General features: G+C 50.8%; 1 protein-coding gene across 33 annotated transcripts; it reads left to right on the top strand.

The window, feature by feature from the left end:
- Positions 1-2,007: 2,007 nt before the first annotated feature.
- Positions 2,008-15,094, top strand: LOC132232798 (uncharacterized). 33 transcript variants are annotated; one of them, XR_009452504.1, is made up of 7 exons: positions 2,009-3,195; positions 7,667-7,759; positions 11,666-11,842; positions 12,603-13,013; positions 13,220-13,290; positions 13,406-13,521; positions 14,842-15,094. XR_009452504.1 is itself a non-coding variant. In XM_059692419.1 (3 exons), the coding sequence occupies exons 1-3, from the start codon at positions 2,821-2,823 to the stop codon at positions 12,612-12,614; spliced, it is 564 nt and encodes a 187-aa protein (XP_059548402.1). In that variant the 5' UTR covers positions 2,008-2,820; the 3' UTR covers positions 12,615-13,213. The 33 variants fall into 33 exon arrangements, 2 of the variants coding, with proteins under 2 accessions (XP_059548402.1, XP_059548391.1); XR_009452486.1 differs by lacking the exon at positions 14,842-15,094 and adding an exon at positions 14,199-14,291; XR_009452489.1 differs by lacking the exon at positions 14,842-15,094 and adding an exon at positions 14,199-14,291 and having other exon boundaries at positions 13,220-13,300.
- Positions 15,095-15,396: the final 302 nt, after the last annotated feature.

Below are 15,396 nucleotides of genomic sequence, written 5' to 3'. Positions count from 1 at the left end.
CCCGCTTTATAGCAGCCCCGAGAGGAGGAGTTTAAACGTATTTAAATGAGGAAGAGGAGGAAAAAAAAGTTGATTGACACTGAAGTTGAATCAGCCATGCGGTCAAACTCGGGGAGGAAAAAAAAACTTTCAAAAGGAAGAAGGGGGAAGGGAGACAAGGAAAGAAGGGGGGGCCGGGGGGGGGGAGGCAAAAAAAAAAAAAAAACCCACTCTGAGCCGCGCACAACTTTTTTTTCTTAAAGAGGAAAAGTTTTGAGTCCGCTCGCTTGGCTCCCCCGCGCCCTGCTCTCCAGCCGCGCGCCCCTCCTTTGTCAGCCTGAGCGCTGGGTTCTGTGACATCACTCATTCCACCCTCTTCGGGGTTCTTGTTGTGCTGTTGTGTTTTGTCGGGCAGGAAGGCGGGCTCGACTTTCTCTTTTTTGCAAGCGGGAGCAGAAGCCCGTGCTGAGCACCGCTGCGGTTTCCATCTTGAGCTGCTCTTTCTTCAAACTTCTGCAGTGCCCCGCACAGCTTACTCTTTGGCCGAATCGTCTTCCGCACTCGGCTCCCCTCCGCAAACCTGGCAGGGGAGGAGATTGGAAATGTGGGACGCACACAGCCTTCAGCTCCGGAGTTTTACTTTTTTTTTTTTTTTTTAAGGGGGTTGTGGGAGACTTTTTCCCCCCCGAGGAGGATCCGGCCTGGCGGGGGTGAGCGCAGCACGATTCGGCGCGCCGCACCCGTCTCCACTCGCGCTCCCTTTGCAGCCAGCCCTCTCTGATTGTAGGCCTGGGGGTCGGGGAGGGGGTTGTTTAGGAGGACTGGGAGTTGTATTTATTTCACGCGTCCGATCTTTAAACTTTTTTTGTAAAACAAAAACAAAACAAAAAAAAACTTCCCCAAAAAACCCACCCAGCAACATACAACTTTCCATGCGCTCTCTGAACTGTGGGCCGCGCCGAAATAACACACACACACACACACACACACACACACACGCGCGCGCCCAGACGCTTGAACAATGAAAAAAAAGTTACTTTGGCAAGAATGAAAGTAAAGAGATGGGGGAGGCGACACTTAACCTATTGTTGTTCCTCGCCCGCCCCCTCGGGAACGGAACATATGGCTTGTCATGCTGCGCTGTTTGGGCGGGATGGGGGGAGGGGGACATGGGGTCTTCCGAGCTCTAAGGCCCCCGATAGATTGTTACTCCTTTAAAAGCTGTAAGATTGTACTTAGTTACTGTTAGGCTCGGATGCCCCTCCACTCACCCAAATAAAAAGTTGTTAACGTGCCCCCCCCCCCGCCCCCACGCCTGCGCGCGCGCGCGTGTGAAGTGAGGACCCGGGCGGAAACCGCAGGGCTGCGTTTTTCCTATTCCCCCGCGTGCCGGCCGCCTCCTCAGTCCGCGCACGTTTCTTCCCAGCACTCGAGGCCGCCGGGTCTGTTACGAAACCCCGTGTGCTGAGTGGCTAAGAGCGGGTTCCATTGCGATGTAATTAGGTCACCCCATTATGAGCACGTTTCTTTGGAAAGGACGGGGCGGGCGGAGCAGAGCGCTGGAGTCGCACTCTCACCACCACCACCACCATACACACACACACACACACACACACACACACACTCACACGTTTTACTGCATTTCTTATTTATTCGTCAACCTTTGGCAAACCCGCGAAACCTTTCCAATCACAACTGTTTTTAGGAACTGGTTGTTTTTCATCTTTGCGAAACACACAACTTTTTCTGCAACCCTGAACCTACGTGATCCCCCGCCCCCGCCCCCCAACCCAGTCTGCTTTTATTTGTCTTCTTTGACTTAAATTGATGGCCCCCATTTTTAACCCGGCTGCCGCCCTTGCTTTTCCCTCTGCTGTCCGGCCGCCTGTTGCTTCCCTCCCTTTGCTCCCATTTTGCAGCTTTTCTTGAAATCTGGCAAGCGCCAGGAAGGGAAATAACTTCCATGCACCTTAATTTAAATCAATCAAATGTAAGTTTCTTTCTTCAAGGGAGGGATGTTTGCTCGCTCCTTTCCCCCGCTCCTAGAAGGGGGTGGGGGGCGGTTTCGTGCAGTTTCTTGGAGATGAGGTAATGAGTTCCAGATTTTAGGACAGAGCAGGGTGCGCGTTAAAAACCACAAGGTTAGTCTGCGTCCTGATGTGAAGCTATTTCGGTTGTTTTATTCCCCCGCCCCTCCCCCCCCCCAAAGGGCCCATTGGTCTGAGTCTGGAGGGTTCTCGAAGCTGTGCTGGGGGTACAGGGTGAGGTGGAGAACCGAGGGGTGAGGGGGACGCGCGGGGCGGTTGTTCCCGCCCGGGGCCGGGCCGCGCCCGCCGCTCCCCTCCCCTCTCCGGGGGCGCTCTCCCCCGCGGCTGCGGGACCGGCCCGAGCACCACTACCGGCGTCGGCGCCCCGGGCTACTTAGAACCCCCCCCCCTCGCCACCCCCCGCAAAGAGAACCCGATTCCTCGAATTTCCTCCGCTTTTCCAACTCCCGGAGGGCACTCCCCTCCCCCGCTCCCGGAGGGGGCGCGGGCTCCGCGGGGCGGCGGCCAGCCTGGCCCGCTGGCCCCGGAGTTGTTTACCGGCCCGGCCGACCGACCGGGTTTGTTCCAGCTCCCAGAGCCTGCCTCTATAATTAAACCCTTTTTTTAATTGTCGGGTTGAAACGTCATTTCGGGGACTTTCCAAGGGTGAGGGAGCCGAGGGGAGGGAGCGAGCCTCCTTAACCCTTCGCTGACCCGGCCGCCGGGGCGCAGCTTCTGGCACGGCCGGGGCGGGGTGGCGATCTGGGGGCCTGAGCCGGCCAGTCCCCGCGGAGAGGTGCTCCTCAAGTGCCCGATGGTGGCGGGAACGGCAGAGCCACGACCCGGCAGGAAGCGCGACGGGAGGCGTGCACCGCCCTCCCCGCCGCTGGGCTCGGCAGGGCGCCCCGCGGCTCCTTCCCCGCGCCGTGCGCAGCGCAGAAGGGCCGCCCCTTCACCTGCACCGCCGCTTCCGACTGGGCGGCGCCGCGCCAGGTCCACGGCCCGGCCGACTTCCGGGCCCTCCCTGCGCGCTGGGAGCCGGTCTCCGCGAGGGGTGGGCCTAGCCAGGTCTTTTTGGCTTGGGGGTACCAGGTTTTGTCAAAGGGGGAAAGTGAAAGTCCTCGGAATTAGGGAAACACGACGGATCTATTCTGTGACCAGTCTGGACCCTGGGCGCACCTCGAGGCAGGTGAGCGTGTGGGGCACTGGGCCGCTGACCCCGGGGCCGCTGGACCCTGGGCCTTTTCACCAAGCGCCCTCAAGGCCACTCCCTCCCCGGAACCCCCTCCTGGCCCTGGTGGCAGCGCCGGACCTGCCTTCCTAGAGCCCCGCGATGTTACAGTTCTTCCCCGGCTCCAGGTCATTTGCAAAATCCCCCAAATTCTTCGGATTTGGCCCCGCCCTCTCCCCCCAACCTCTGCTACCTGAGACCCTGGGACAGCCGCAGAATCCCTGGGTTAGAGGAGAGGGAGGGCCGAGAGCTGTCAGGTGCCTGGTTTAGATTTAACTGGTGCTCGGGGAATGCAGATTCCTCAGCTTGGACCCAGGCCCAGTGAATCAGACGCTTTGGGGTGGGGCCAGGAATCGGCATTTTAGTAAACTTTCTACCAGTGACTCAAACACTAAGATTTGAGAATCTGTGGTCCCAGATTTTAAAGTTGGGCCATTCTGGAGCGAGATACTGTCTTTGTGACTTTTCAAGACACTGACCAAAGCCTCAGTGTCCTCATCTCTAAAATGGGAATAATAATAGTCCTAAAATTGGCCGGTAAAAAATCTAGCTGAAATCTTTAATATGCCTACCCACTGTATGTAAACTAAACCATTCTCCGGGCCTCGTGACATCACAGAACTTTGGGTCGGGGTATGTATTTTGCAAAAGGATTCTTCAGGATAGATGTCATCAAATGGTCAACTGACAACTTTGCTCTGTATCACTTTCTGGCCCCACCCCCAGCCCTGGATAAGGCAGGCGTTGAGGCAGCCCCCCATACAGAAAGATTTTTCTGGTCCGAAATGTCAGTAGTACCAAGATTGAGAAACTCTATTTTAGGGGTTCTTTCCAACTCCACGTTTCCTGCATACTTGGTTAGGCCTCATCCCCATCCTCAAACCTTTCTCCATATGGCAGTGCAAGTGATCTCTTTCAAAACCTAGGTCTGATTTTGTGTTACAATTGCCTAAAACAGCGGTTCTCAACCTGTGGGTCGCGATCCCTTTGGGGGTCAAACCACCCTTTCACAGTGGTCACCTTAGACCATCGGAAAACACAGATATAATTACATATTGTTTTTGTGATTAATCACTATGCTTTAATTATGTTCACTTTGTAACAATGAAATTGGGGGTCACCACAACATGAGGAACTGTATTAAAGGGTCGCAGCATTAGGAAGGTTGAGAACCACTGGCCTAAAACCTTTGGTTCCTCATCTCTCTTAGAATAAAAACCAAACTCTTAGCCCAGCAAAATCTGATTCTTTTACTGCTCTAGCCTCGCCTCTTCCCACCACTACCTCTCCCATTGGCGAGGGGCACACCTGTGCTCTCAGTTTCAGATGAAAATGAATAGTCCTTCCTCCTGCCCCAGGGCTTTGACACATGCTATTTCTTCTACTGAATGGAGCTTCCTTTGGCCCAAATCAGTTTTAAATCACTCTTTAGAACCCAGCTCAAGCATCACTTCCTCAACCGTTCTTGGTACCATTCTTGCTGTTCCTCTTCCCCCATCAAGGCAAGGTTATATCAGCCTTGTCTCTTATGTCCACATGGAATGTTTAATTCCTTCAAAGTAGTTATTTCATTCTGTTTGTGAGTATACATTCCTACAAACTTTACTTCTTAACATATAGTAACATTGACCGTTATTTGATATATAATTCTATGAATTTTAACATGGGAATAGATTCATTATAACCACCACCATGATCCAGAAACAGAACAGTCCCATCACCCCTTGTAGTCATATCCTCCCCCATCCCTTACTCTGTCAACCACTGCTCTGTTTTCCATACTATAATTTTGTCTTTTCCAGAATGCCAGATAAATGGAATCATGTAGTCTGCACGATTTCACACAATATAATGCCTTTTGAGATTTATGCGTGTTGTTGCATGTATTAATAGTTCATTCCTTGTAATTGAAGAGTAATATTTCACTATATGTGTATGTCACCAGTTTTTTATCCATTCACCTGATGGAGGACATTGGATTATTTCCAGTTTGGGCCATATAGAATAAAGTTGCAGTAAACACTTGTGTACAGATTTTTGTGGGAACATAAATTCTTGTTTCTCTAGGGCCGTGGTCGGCAAACTGCGGCTCGCAAGCCACATGCGGCTCTTTGGCCCCTTGCGTGTGGCTCTTCCTAAGCCTTAGGAGTACGCTAATTAAGTTAATAACAATACCTACCTATATAGTTTAAGTTTAAAAAATTTGGCTCTCAAAAGAAATTTCAATCGTCGTACTGTTGATATTTGGCTCTGTTGACTAATGAGTTTGCCGACCACTGCTCTAGGGTAAATAACTAGGAGCGGAATTGCTGAGTCATATGGTAAATGTATATTGAAATTTGCCTGGCCAGTTAGCTTAGTTGGTTGAGTGACATCCCATGCACTAGGAGGTTGTCAGTTTGATTTCAGTCAGGGCACACATCTGCTGGATTGCAATTTAAATTCCCAGTAGGGTGTGTAGGAGGCAGCCGATCTATGTTTTTCCTTCTCCCTCTTCCTTTCTCTCTCTGAAATTTAAAAAAAAAAAAAAAAAAAAACCAAAAAACACACACACAAAAACGTAGCTAGTTTTGAGCATCGGCCTGTGGACCAAAGGGTTCCAGGTTTGATTCCAATCAAGGGCACGTACCTCGCTCGGTTGCAGGTTCCAAAAGAACAACTTTTTTTTTTAAGTATATGGAAATTTATAGAAAACTGCCAAATCATATTTGAGAGTTGATATACCATTTTGCATCTCCAACAGCAACATCTAAGAGTTTCCAGTTGCTCCACATACTTACCTGCACTTACTACTGTACTTTTTATTTTAGTCATTCCAGTAAGTGTGTAGTGGTATCTTATTTCACTTTATGATATCTCAAGGTTTTAATTTGCATTTTTCTAATGGGTAATGATGGTGAATATGTTTCATAAGCTCATTTGCCAACTGTATGTCCTCTGGTGAAATGTCTGGTCAAGTGTTTTCGCCATTTTTTAATTGATTGGTTGTTTTCTTACTGTTGAGTTTTAAGAGTTCTTTATATATTCTGGATACAGTTATGTTGTCAACTGTATCCAGAATACATGCAGATATTTTCTGCAGTTTGTATCTTTTCATTCTCTCAACAAAGAATGTTCACAGAGCAAAAGTTTTTAATTTTGATGAAGTCTAATATATCAGTTTTATCTTTTCTGCATCATGCTTTTGGTGTCATGCCTAAGGACTCTTTGCCTAACCTTAGGTCATTAAGATTTTCTTCTAAAAGTTTTGTAGTTTATGTCTTACACCAATATCTATGATCCATTTGAAGTTAGTTTTTATGTAAAATGTGAAATTTAGGTTGAGGTTCATTTATTTTTATTTTTATTTATTTTATTATTTTATTTATTTATTTATTGCCTATGGATGTCCAATCCCAACACTGTTTATTGAAATGACTATCATTTTTCCATTGCATTATTTTTACACCTATCCAAGAATCATTTGGCCATACTGGAATGAGTTTCTTTATTCTGTTCCACTGAGCTGTGTGTCCATTCCTTTGCCAATACCACACTGTCTTGATTATTGTAGCTTTATAGTAAGTCTTAAAATCAGGTGGTGTAATTCCTCTGGCTTTAGTCTTTTTAAAAATATATATTTTATTGATATTTTACAGAGAGGAAGGGAGAGGGATAGAGAGTTAGAAACATCGATGAGAGAGAAACATCGATGAGAGAGAAACATTGATCAGCTGCCTCCTGCACACCCCCTACTGGGGTTGTGCCCACAACCAAGGTACATGCCCTTGACCGGAATCGAACCTGGGACCCTTCAGTCCGCAGGCCGACGCTCTATCCACTGAGCCAAACCGGTTAGGGCTGGCTCTAGTTTAATCTTCACAGTTGTCTTAGATATTCTAGTTCCATTGCCTTTTTATATAAATGTAGAGCCAGCTTGTCTATATCTACAAAAAAAGAAATCATACTGGGATTTTTATTACAATGGCATTAAGTCTATAGATCAATTCAGGAAGAAATGGCATCTTTACAATGTTGAGTCTTCTACTCCATGAAAATGGTATGTCTATTTATGTAGGTCTTTTTTATTTCTTTAATTGGTGTTTTGTTGTTTTTAGCATACAGATACTATATATGTTTTGCTAGATTTATACCTAATATTTTTTGGGAGGGAGTTACTATTGTAATTTTTTTAATTTTCAGTTTCCAATTTCTCTTTATTAGTGTATAGAAATACAGTTGATTTTTGTACATTGACGTTGTATCCTATAATCTAATAAAGTCACTTTAGTGATAAGGTTTTTGTGTACATTCCTTAAGTTTTGTTTTTACATGTTCGCTTTGTTTTTTATCATGGACACTCGTGTTATCTGCTAATAGGAATAGTGTAGTTTCTTTCTTTCAGTATTATACATCATATTTCTTTTTCTTGCCCTATTGCCCTGTTTAGGATTTCCGATACGACATTGAAGGGCACGGTGAAAGTGAACACCCTCGCCGTGATGGCAGTCTCAGGAGAAAGCATTCAGTCTTTCACTATTAAGTATGATGTTCGTTGTCGGGTTTTTTGACATCTCCCTTCCCACCAGGATGTATGCTCCAAGAGCAGGCTCTCTCCATTCTCAACTCAACCCTCAGTGCCGGGCACAATGCCTAGCACACAGTAGGCCCTCAATGAGTAATTCTCTACTTTGGTAATATATCCATAACCACTATTCTGCGTGACAGACAACAGAGAAATGTCGGTGAACATGCACAGATATCACAAAAAATGACCTCACAATAAATATTCCAGTGGATCCAACTAGCCATCGGCCCCACGGAGTTGACAATTTTAAGCGGTAGAGCATCTATAGGTCAGCTTTCTAGCAAGCCATCCCGTGTCAAAACGTTTATCTATGAGGAATGGATGAGTGCAGTAAAATAATTATTTTAGATGGAGAGCATTCCATTCCCAAAGGGAATTTAAACAAAAAGCTCTCAGCTCTGAAAACAGGGGCTTTCAGGGGAAAGAGTCCCACTGCTCTGAAATCGTAGGTCCTCAGACGGGTGGGGTTGTTTCGCTAAATTTATTTCAGCCGCTTATAGAAACAGAAGGGGGAAGAAGGGGCGGCGGCTTGCACACCAGCCCTGGCTCTGGGGTATTAATATCTGCCGGGTCAGGCTTTTATTTGGGTTTTGTTTTACCTTTTAGGGGTGGGGAGGCAAGCAACAGGAATATCTCGCAGCTGCATGGCTTGAGCTGTGGTTTCCCACCTTGCTCCTTGCACACTCCCCCCAAGGCCACATCCAGCCCTCTCCTCCCCTGCCCCACCTTCCCACGGCTCTCTAGCCACTGAATACCGAGCACTGGGCCAGGGCTGTCTCTGCAGCCTCAGGCAGGCACCTTGGACACCAGATTTCCTCCTAGTCCCAGAAGGGGTTTGAGCATGAAGAGGGGAGAGAAATGGAGATCTCGATGGAATCTGTTTTCTTTCTGGCACAAGTGTGGGTCAGGGAGACTGGAGCCTTTGTCCCCAGCCCCCACCAGAACCCCCTCCCCACCCCACAGCTCCACCCCAGTGGCTCCACTACTTGAATGTTGGGGTTGTTGAATATGAAATCCAGGCCTTTTTATCCCTGTGTTCCTTTTCCTCAGCTTCCCCAAAGCACTGACACACCTTCTCAGTGCCTGATACCGAACAGTCCCTTCTGTCACGCCCACCCCTGCCCCATATGAGCAAACGGAGTGAAATGAAACCACCATGTCATTGTTTTTTGTTTTGTTTTTTAAATAAATTTTTTTATTGATTTCAGAGAAGAAGGGAGAGGGAGAGATAGAAACATCAATGAAGAGAGAGAATCATTGATCAGCTGCCTCCTGCATCCCGCCCCCCCCCCACCCCCCTCACTGGGGATTGAGCCCAAAACCCGGGCACGTGCCTTTGACTGGAAGGGAACCCAGGACCCTTCAATCCATAGGCCCGACGCTCTATCCACTGGGCCAAACCGGCTAGGGCCCACCATGTTGATTTTTAAAAACCCGTTCTTGTGCTGAATTTGGAATGCTTTGTGGAGCACAGATTAATTACCTCCCACAGATGTGGGGGAAACTGAGGCACCGGAGGGGAGGTGGCAGCAGGTGGCCAGCGCCCACTGCAGGCAGGTGAGATCAGGGTCCCCTGGCTGGCTCTAGGAGGTGCCTGCTGAGCCTGAAAGGACCCGAGAAAGACTGGACTCCGGCCCGGGAGCTTGCTGCTCTGTGGCCGCCGTCTGAGGGCAGGCAGAGGAGGCACACCAGGAAGCTCAGGACTCAGCTGGGCTTAAGCCTTGAATAATCACCTGAGAATATGGGGAAGTACCTCCCACAGTGCCCCGCCCATGGGAACCTAACAAATGCTGGTTTGGTTCCTTGGCAAACTCCTGCTTCCTGGGTCACCAAAGAAGACAGGGAAGCAGCACCTGTCCTCTCCCCTCCCCCACCCCCAGGTACACTGCACAGAGGCTGGTGGGAGGGAAGGTGCCTAGGAAGAATCTCCAGGGGGTTCTTGTCCAAACTGGGGAGTCTGCTTCAGCGTAAACAAGGGTATAGTGCGTGCCTGTAAACTGTAAAGTCCTCACAAGTAAACCACGTTCCTGTATTGTCCGTCCTCCCGCCAGCCAGTTTGCTTTGGAATGGTCCTCCAGCCCAGAGTGGGGCAGACCCCGCCCTGGGGAGCTGTTGTCTGAAAAGCGGGACCCACCTCCTCAGCCAGCGCAGGGATCAGATGGCTCTTGGAGGGTGGCCACGTAGGCAGCCGGTGGAAGAGCGAGGATGGGTCTTTGCCACAGCCCTGTGACTGCTTTAGATCTGAGTTTCTCCCGCCAACTGCACCCTCCACCCCAGGGGCCTGCAGGCCCCAAACCAGGGCCTGCCCTCGTCTGACCAAAGGCAACCAGATCTGCTGCAGCTGTTCAGGGAGAGAACAAGCTCTCCCAGAGACAGGGAAGCAGCTGGAGAGAGATGCCTGCCAGCCCGGGGGGTGTAAATATTTATACAACGTGGTGCGTGGGAAGAGGGAAGGCAGAGGTGGCAGGAACCAGGCGGCGCTGAGACCGCAGGTTGAAGGGGCCTGTGCTTTGGCTTCAGGTGGAAAAGGCAAGAGGTGGCTGGGATCCTCATCTCCACCTGAATTCCTACATCACAGTGGCCAGTCCTTACTCCCAGCTGGCTCCTGGCAGAGTTGAGGGAAGAACTTAGAAAAAAAGGCATCACCAGTTCCCTCCCCGGTCTTCCTGTCTAGGATCACCCTGGAACCAGACACAACAAACCCACAAGGCCCAGGAGTAGGGGCTTGGGGACTCCTGGGTCTGTGGTTCGAGGGTCTGAAAGAATTTGCCTGGCTGGAGGGGCTCAGTGTAGAGCATTGACCTATGGGCCAGGGAGTCATAGTTCGATTTCCATTCCGGTCAGGGCACATGCCTGGGTTGCCAGCTCAATCACCATTGTGGAGCATGCAGGAGGCAGCCAATGATTCTCTCTTGTCACTGATGCCTCTCTCTCTCTCTCTCTCTCTCTCTCTCTCTCTCTCCCTCCCTCACTCCCTCTCACTCTCTGAAATCAATAAAAAAACATATCAAGAAAATAAAAAATAAGTGTTTGAAAAAATACTGGATTCTAAGAGTTGGACTCCAGGGTTGAAGTCTTAGAACATAAGTAAATTGTAAACAGAATATTAAATGTAAGCAAAGATTTCTCTCAAGCTTCTATGTCATCAACAGTACTTTTCTAAAGTGGCGGAGAACGAGGTGCATTAATGAAGATGAGGAGGAGGAAGGAAGGGACCTGGCCAAAGAGCAAGGTGTGGAGAAGGCGAGGGGGCCCTTGAGGGCACTTCCAGAGAAGCGCTTGGCCACAGGCATCCAGGGCCTGGGAAAAGAGTACAGCCCCCAGGCCCACCTGGTGCTCTTGGCCCCTCTGCCCCAGGACGCAGCTGGCTCCAGGTGTGCCCCAGGCAGAGCATGACATCCGCTCTCCTCTTGCTGCTCTCGGCTGGGCCTGCTAAGGACTCAGCCAGCGCCCAATGGCATTGACGCCCCAGGGTGGGAAGCAAGCCTGCGCCTGGGGGGACAGCCAGATGGACTCCAGTCATTTGCCTCAGACAGCTGGGGAGCAGAGCCAGGACACTCCTCATCCCCCTCCCCACCCCTCCAGACAAGGAGGGGAGCGGCCGCCACTTCTAGGATTTCTCTGCCACCACACCCATTGAGAAGTGCCACCTGCTTCCATCAGTACCGGGGCTGACCCTCAGGACCTCCCACAGGTGGGGTTTGTGGTACTCCCCAGTGGCCAAGAACCTTGAAGGTACCTCACAGTTACCAGCATCGTCCTGCATTCTTTCTGTGTCCGGACAACGCCCACGGGCCCGGGGGTGGGCGCTGCGGGGAGGAAGGATCTTGTCCTGGAAACCTGCCCCTGCCTCCCTACCAGATCCTCCAGATGCCCAGGCCAACTCAGCCAGACAGCGAGGATCAGGGGGTACCCAGACTCCCCCAAGAAGCCGACCCAAGGCAGCAAGTCATCCCACCCCCAGCCCAGAGCTCTACCAGCAACACCTGCCCCGGGGGTGCACCGCCCCTGAGCCCCAGCCCTTCTGGGTGGAACCTGGTGAGTCCCCCACCTGGACACCCAGAGAAGGGCAGGTTCCATGAGCGGTGGGGCCCAGGCCCACACAACGTGGAGGAAACACCATCTGCCCCAGCCCTGGGCCGGGCCTGGCAGCCAGAGCCACCCTCACAGGGGGGCCCCTCTCCAGAAGGGAGCTCCTCTTCCAAGGACACCCAGGTCCTCGCTGCCACCGCGGCCCCGCCTGCCGGCTGTGGCCGCCTTCTTGCCAGCACTGCTTCAACAGATGAACAAGAATAAAAGCCTGTGTGGCCCAAGGAAGTCTTTAGGGGAAAGAATTGAAGCTGAAGGAAAGCGGGGGAGGTTATAAGAAATAGGAGAGGAAAGAGATTCGGGAAACAGACAGAATAAACCATCCGGGAATCCAGATGTAAAACAAGGAAGGCCAAAAGAAGGGAAAAGTTATGCTAAGAAGGCAGAGTAGGGTGGGGAGGGGAATTGAGAACGAAAAAGAAGAAGAGGGCAGTTATAAATATTCTGCAAAGAGAGAAGTATGTGAAAGCAAACAACACCAGAAAAAAGAAAGAGAGACCCAGGAGAGAAAAAGGCAGCGATGAACTTAACAACAACTGCGTTGACCCTCAACCAAACACACTCATTAGTTCTGAGTCTGACGGCTCTTTGTGGATTTCGGGCTCCTCTGAACACAGAGCAAGGACAGCCCTAGAAAAGCAAGCTTTCCTTCTTGCCCTTGGTTTTCCTACAATGCTCCCAACTTACCCCAGCTGGTGGTATTTTGCAGAGTGAGGACTGATCTTCCTGGACAAGGCCAAGACCATATCAGTTCACCCCAGCCTGGCGCCCCCCATCATGGCGCCCCTGGCAGGCTCACTGGAGAGCCTGAGCAGGAGGAGCCCGTGCAGGCAGGAGAAGCCATAGGTGTGACAGAGCCTTGTTACTGGCTCTGCATCTTCCAGGGAGCGGCTTTCCCAGCCACCTCTCCTGCACCAGGGCGAACCCCACCCACGGATACGCCATCCCAGAACAGCAGGGCATCCTGGAAGACTGGCATGCCCGACTCTACGCAAAGCCAGAGGTGTCCCAGCAAGTGGTACTTTTGAAAACAATTTAGATGACTTAAATTAATTGCCAGGCATTGCCAAGGAGACCTACAGATAGCCACGGCTTTCCCATTGCCATAATTGGCCAACAGGTACGTGAAGTTCACGTTGTGTCCATCAACTCCGTGAGCGCTTAGGTCCTGGTTCCTTTCCCTGTGTCTGCTTGGCCTCTTTCAGCCTCTCCTGCCTCTCCTTCTCCTGTGAGTTGGCCACTGCCACTCTTCTCTGTGTTTGCTTGGGCTGTGCCAAGCCCCTTACTTAGTCAGATCCACCTCTGCCCACTCTTCTGTTTCTTCAGGGCGGCAGGAGTTGGGAGAAAGCTGAAGCAAACCAAGGCAACATCGAGAAGCAAAGGCAGTGAAAATGCAAGTGAGTTTGGGTTAGTGTCCCGTTGTGGTGTGCTCAGGCCTTCCCCCGTGGGCGGGGCGGGCTCCTCATGGCCCGGGGTCCGAGCCTCCCTCGCCACCTGAAACTGCTCCTCCAGAGTTCAGCCAAGGGGACGCCACTCCGGCTGAACTCTGATCGACCGGGACAAAGAAAACGGCGCCTGTGCCAGCCTTTCTCCCTCTAAGAATTCTGAAGTCACTTGACCCTGATTCTGTAAGTCACATTTTCCTTCTATCAAAAGTTGTGGCGAAATAGGCAGAAGGGATCCTGTCTAGGTTGTGGCCTCAGGTACTCAACCCAGTTTCTTCCCATCCCTCCTAACCTTCAAACCTGTCTCGGTCATATACTGTGTGACTCCAACTATTATTTAACCATGAAAAAAAAAAAAGACAAACCAGGAAATTAGAGGCTGAATGACCTAAAATTTATTCCATTCAGCTGAGCTAATCTCCTAATAAGGGTGTGTATAATAATAAGTCATACTATGTCTGTTCTGGAAGATGTGAAGAACATTGCAGGGAAAAGTGCATGGTGACTGCAGATCCCAACTTGTCAAGATTTGTCCTCAAAAGGCTAAAGAGTCTGGGCCTCGGCCAAGTTGCCTAGCAGTTTGCTAGACGAGTCTCAACATTTGGGAACAGAGAGCGCCCAAGGTTCAGGCTGACCACAGCCAATGCTGGCACCGCCACTTCCTCGGCAAGCAGGGGACCGACTTACCTGCCTGCTTAAGTCTTCCTCGCTGTGAAATGGCAGTGACAGTAATACCCACCTCCTGGGGCTGCTGGAAGGACAGATGAGCAAAGCACTTGGCATGTGCACGCGCCCCCCCCCAACCCCCCACCCCCCTTCCCAAATGTAGCCCTACTCAACTGTTGCTGTATGTTAAACAGGGACTTGGCAAGACCAAGGAGAAGGTTGGAGGCCCCACCAAGTGGGGTTCCACGGAGTCCCTGGAACACAGTCAAGTATCCCGAGCAAGAGAGGGAAGAGGGTCCCAGAGGAGGCCCAGGCAGCTGGCGGGTGGAGCGCGCAGGAAGCCGAGGACAGCCACTCGCAGCCGGGCTCCGCGTGGGCGTGGGCGGGAGGACGCAGGGGGCTGCGGGCAGCCCTCCCTCCCGCCTTAGCTCAGCGGGCTGCAGCCCCACCCTTGCGTGTGCTCATCCTGCGGGGAAGCTCCGCGCACTGACCGCACTGACCGGGCCGCTGTGTGCACGGCTCTGACCCAGCGGGAGCTATAACGGGGCGAGGCTATGACGGGCTTGCTGGCCGCAGAGACTCAACAACCGGGCGTTTCTGCCCACAGCCACAGATCTGTCCTGTTGGGAGCGAGGTTGTAGGGACGTGACCAACTGCTGAGGAATTCTCATTTCAGAACTGGGCTTTTTCTGAAAAAGTAGAAAGGGGTAGGGGTTTAAAATGTTCTGGAAAGGTGAACACCAACTGAATCTTGGTAATATTTAGGGGACATTATTAAATTTTAGGTGCGATAAGGATACTGTGGTTAAGTTTAAGTTTCATGTGGTTTTTTTGAAGACACATACGGAAATGCTGATCACGATACGATCTGACATATAGGATTTACTTCACAATTACCTGGGCGGCAGGGAAGCCGATGGTGATAGAAATGGACAAGCGTGGGCAGGATTTGGTGATGTCGGTGATGGGCATAGGGGCTTCACCCTACGACGCTATCTCCTGTATATGTTTGGAATTTTCTGTACTAAAATGTTTTAAGTTCATAAAAGCTGTAAGAATTTTTTAACTCAAAGATTCTGGTCTTACTGGGTTTTTGTTGTTGTTGTTTCGTTTGTTTTTTAATCTTCACCCGAGGATACGTTCTCACTGATTTTTAGAGAGAGAGGGAGGGGGAGAGAGAGGAGCATCGATGTGAGAGAGAAACATTGACTGGTTGCCTCCTGTACACACCTTGACCTACCCTGACTGGGAGTCACACCCACAGGACAACACCCCAGCCAACCAGGGCTCAGTGGTTCTTGCAACATGGTATTGACCTTCTGAGGACATGCGCTCGGACAGCAGGTACAGCAGGCGAGTCTGTGTGGGGAGATCTTCCAGGCCCCGGGGAGG

The sequence above is a fragment of the Myotis daubentonii genome, chromosome 1, assembly GCF_963259705.1.
Source record: "Myotis daubentonii chromosome 1, mMyoDau2.1, whole genome shotgun sequence".
Lineage (NCBI taxonomy): Eukaryota > Metazoa > Chordata > Mammalia > Chiroptera > Vespertilionidae > Myotis > Myotis daubentonii.
This window is presented reverse-complemented; position numbering and strand designations above follow the sequence as displayed.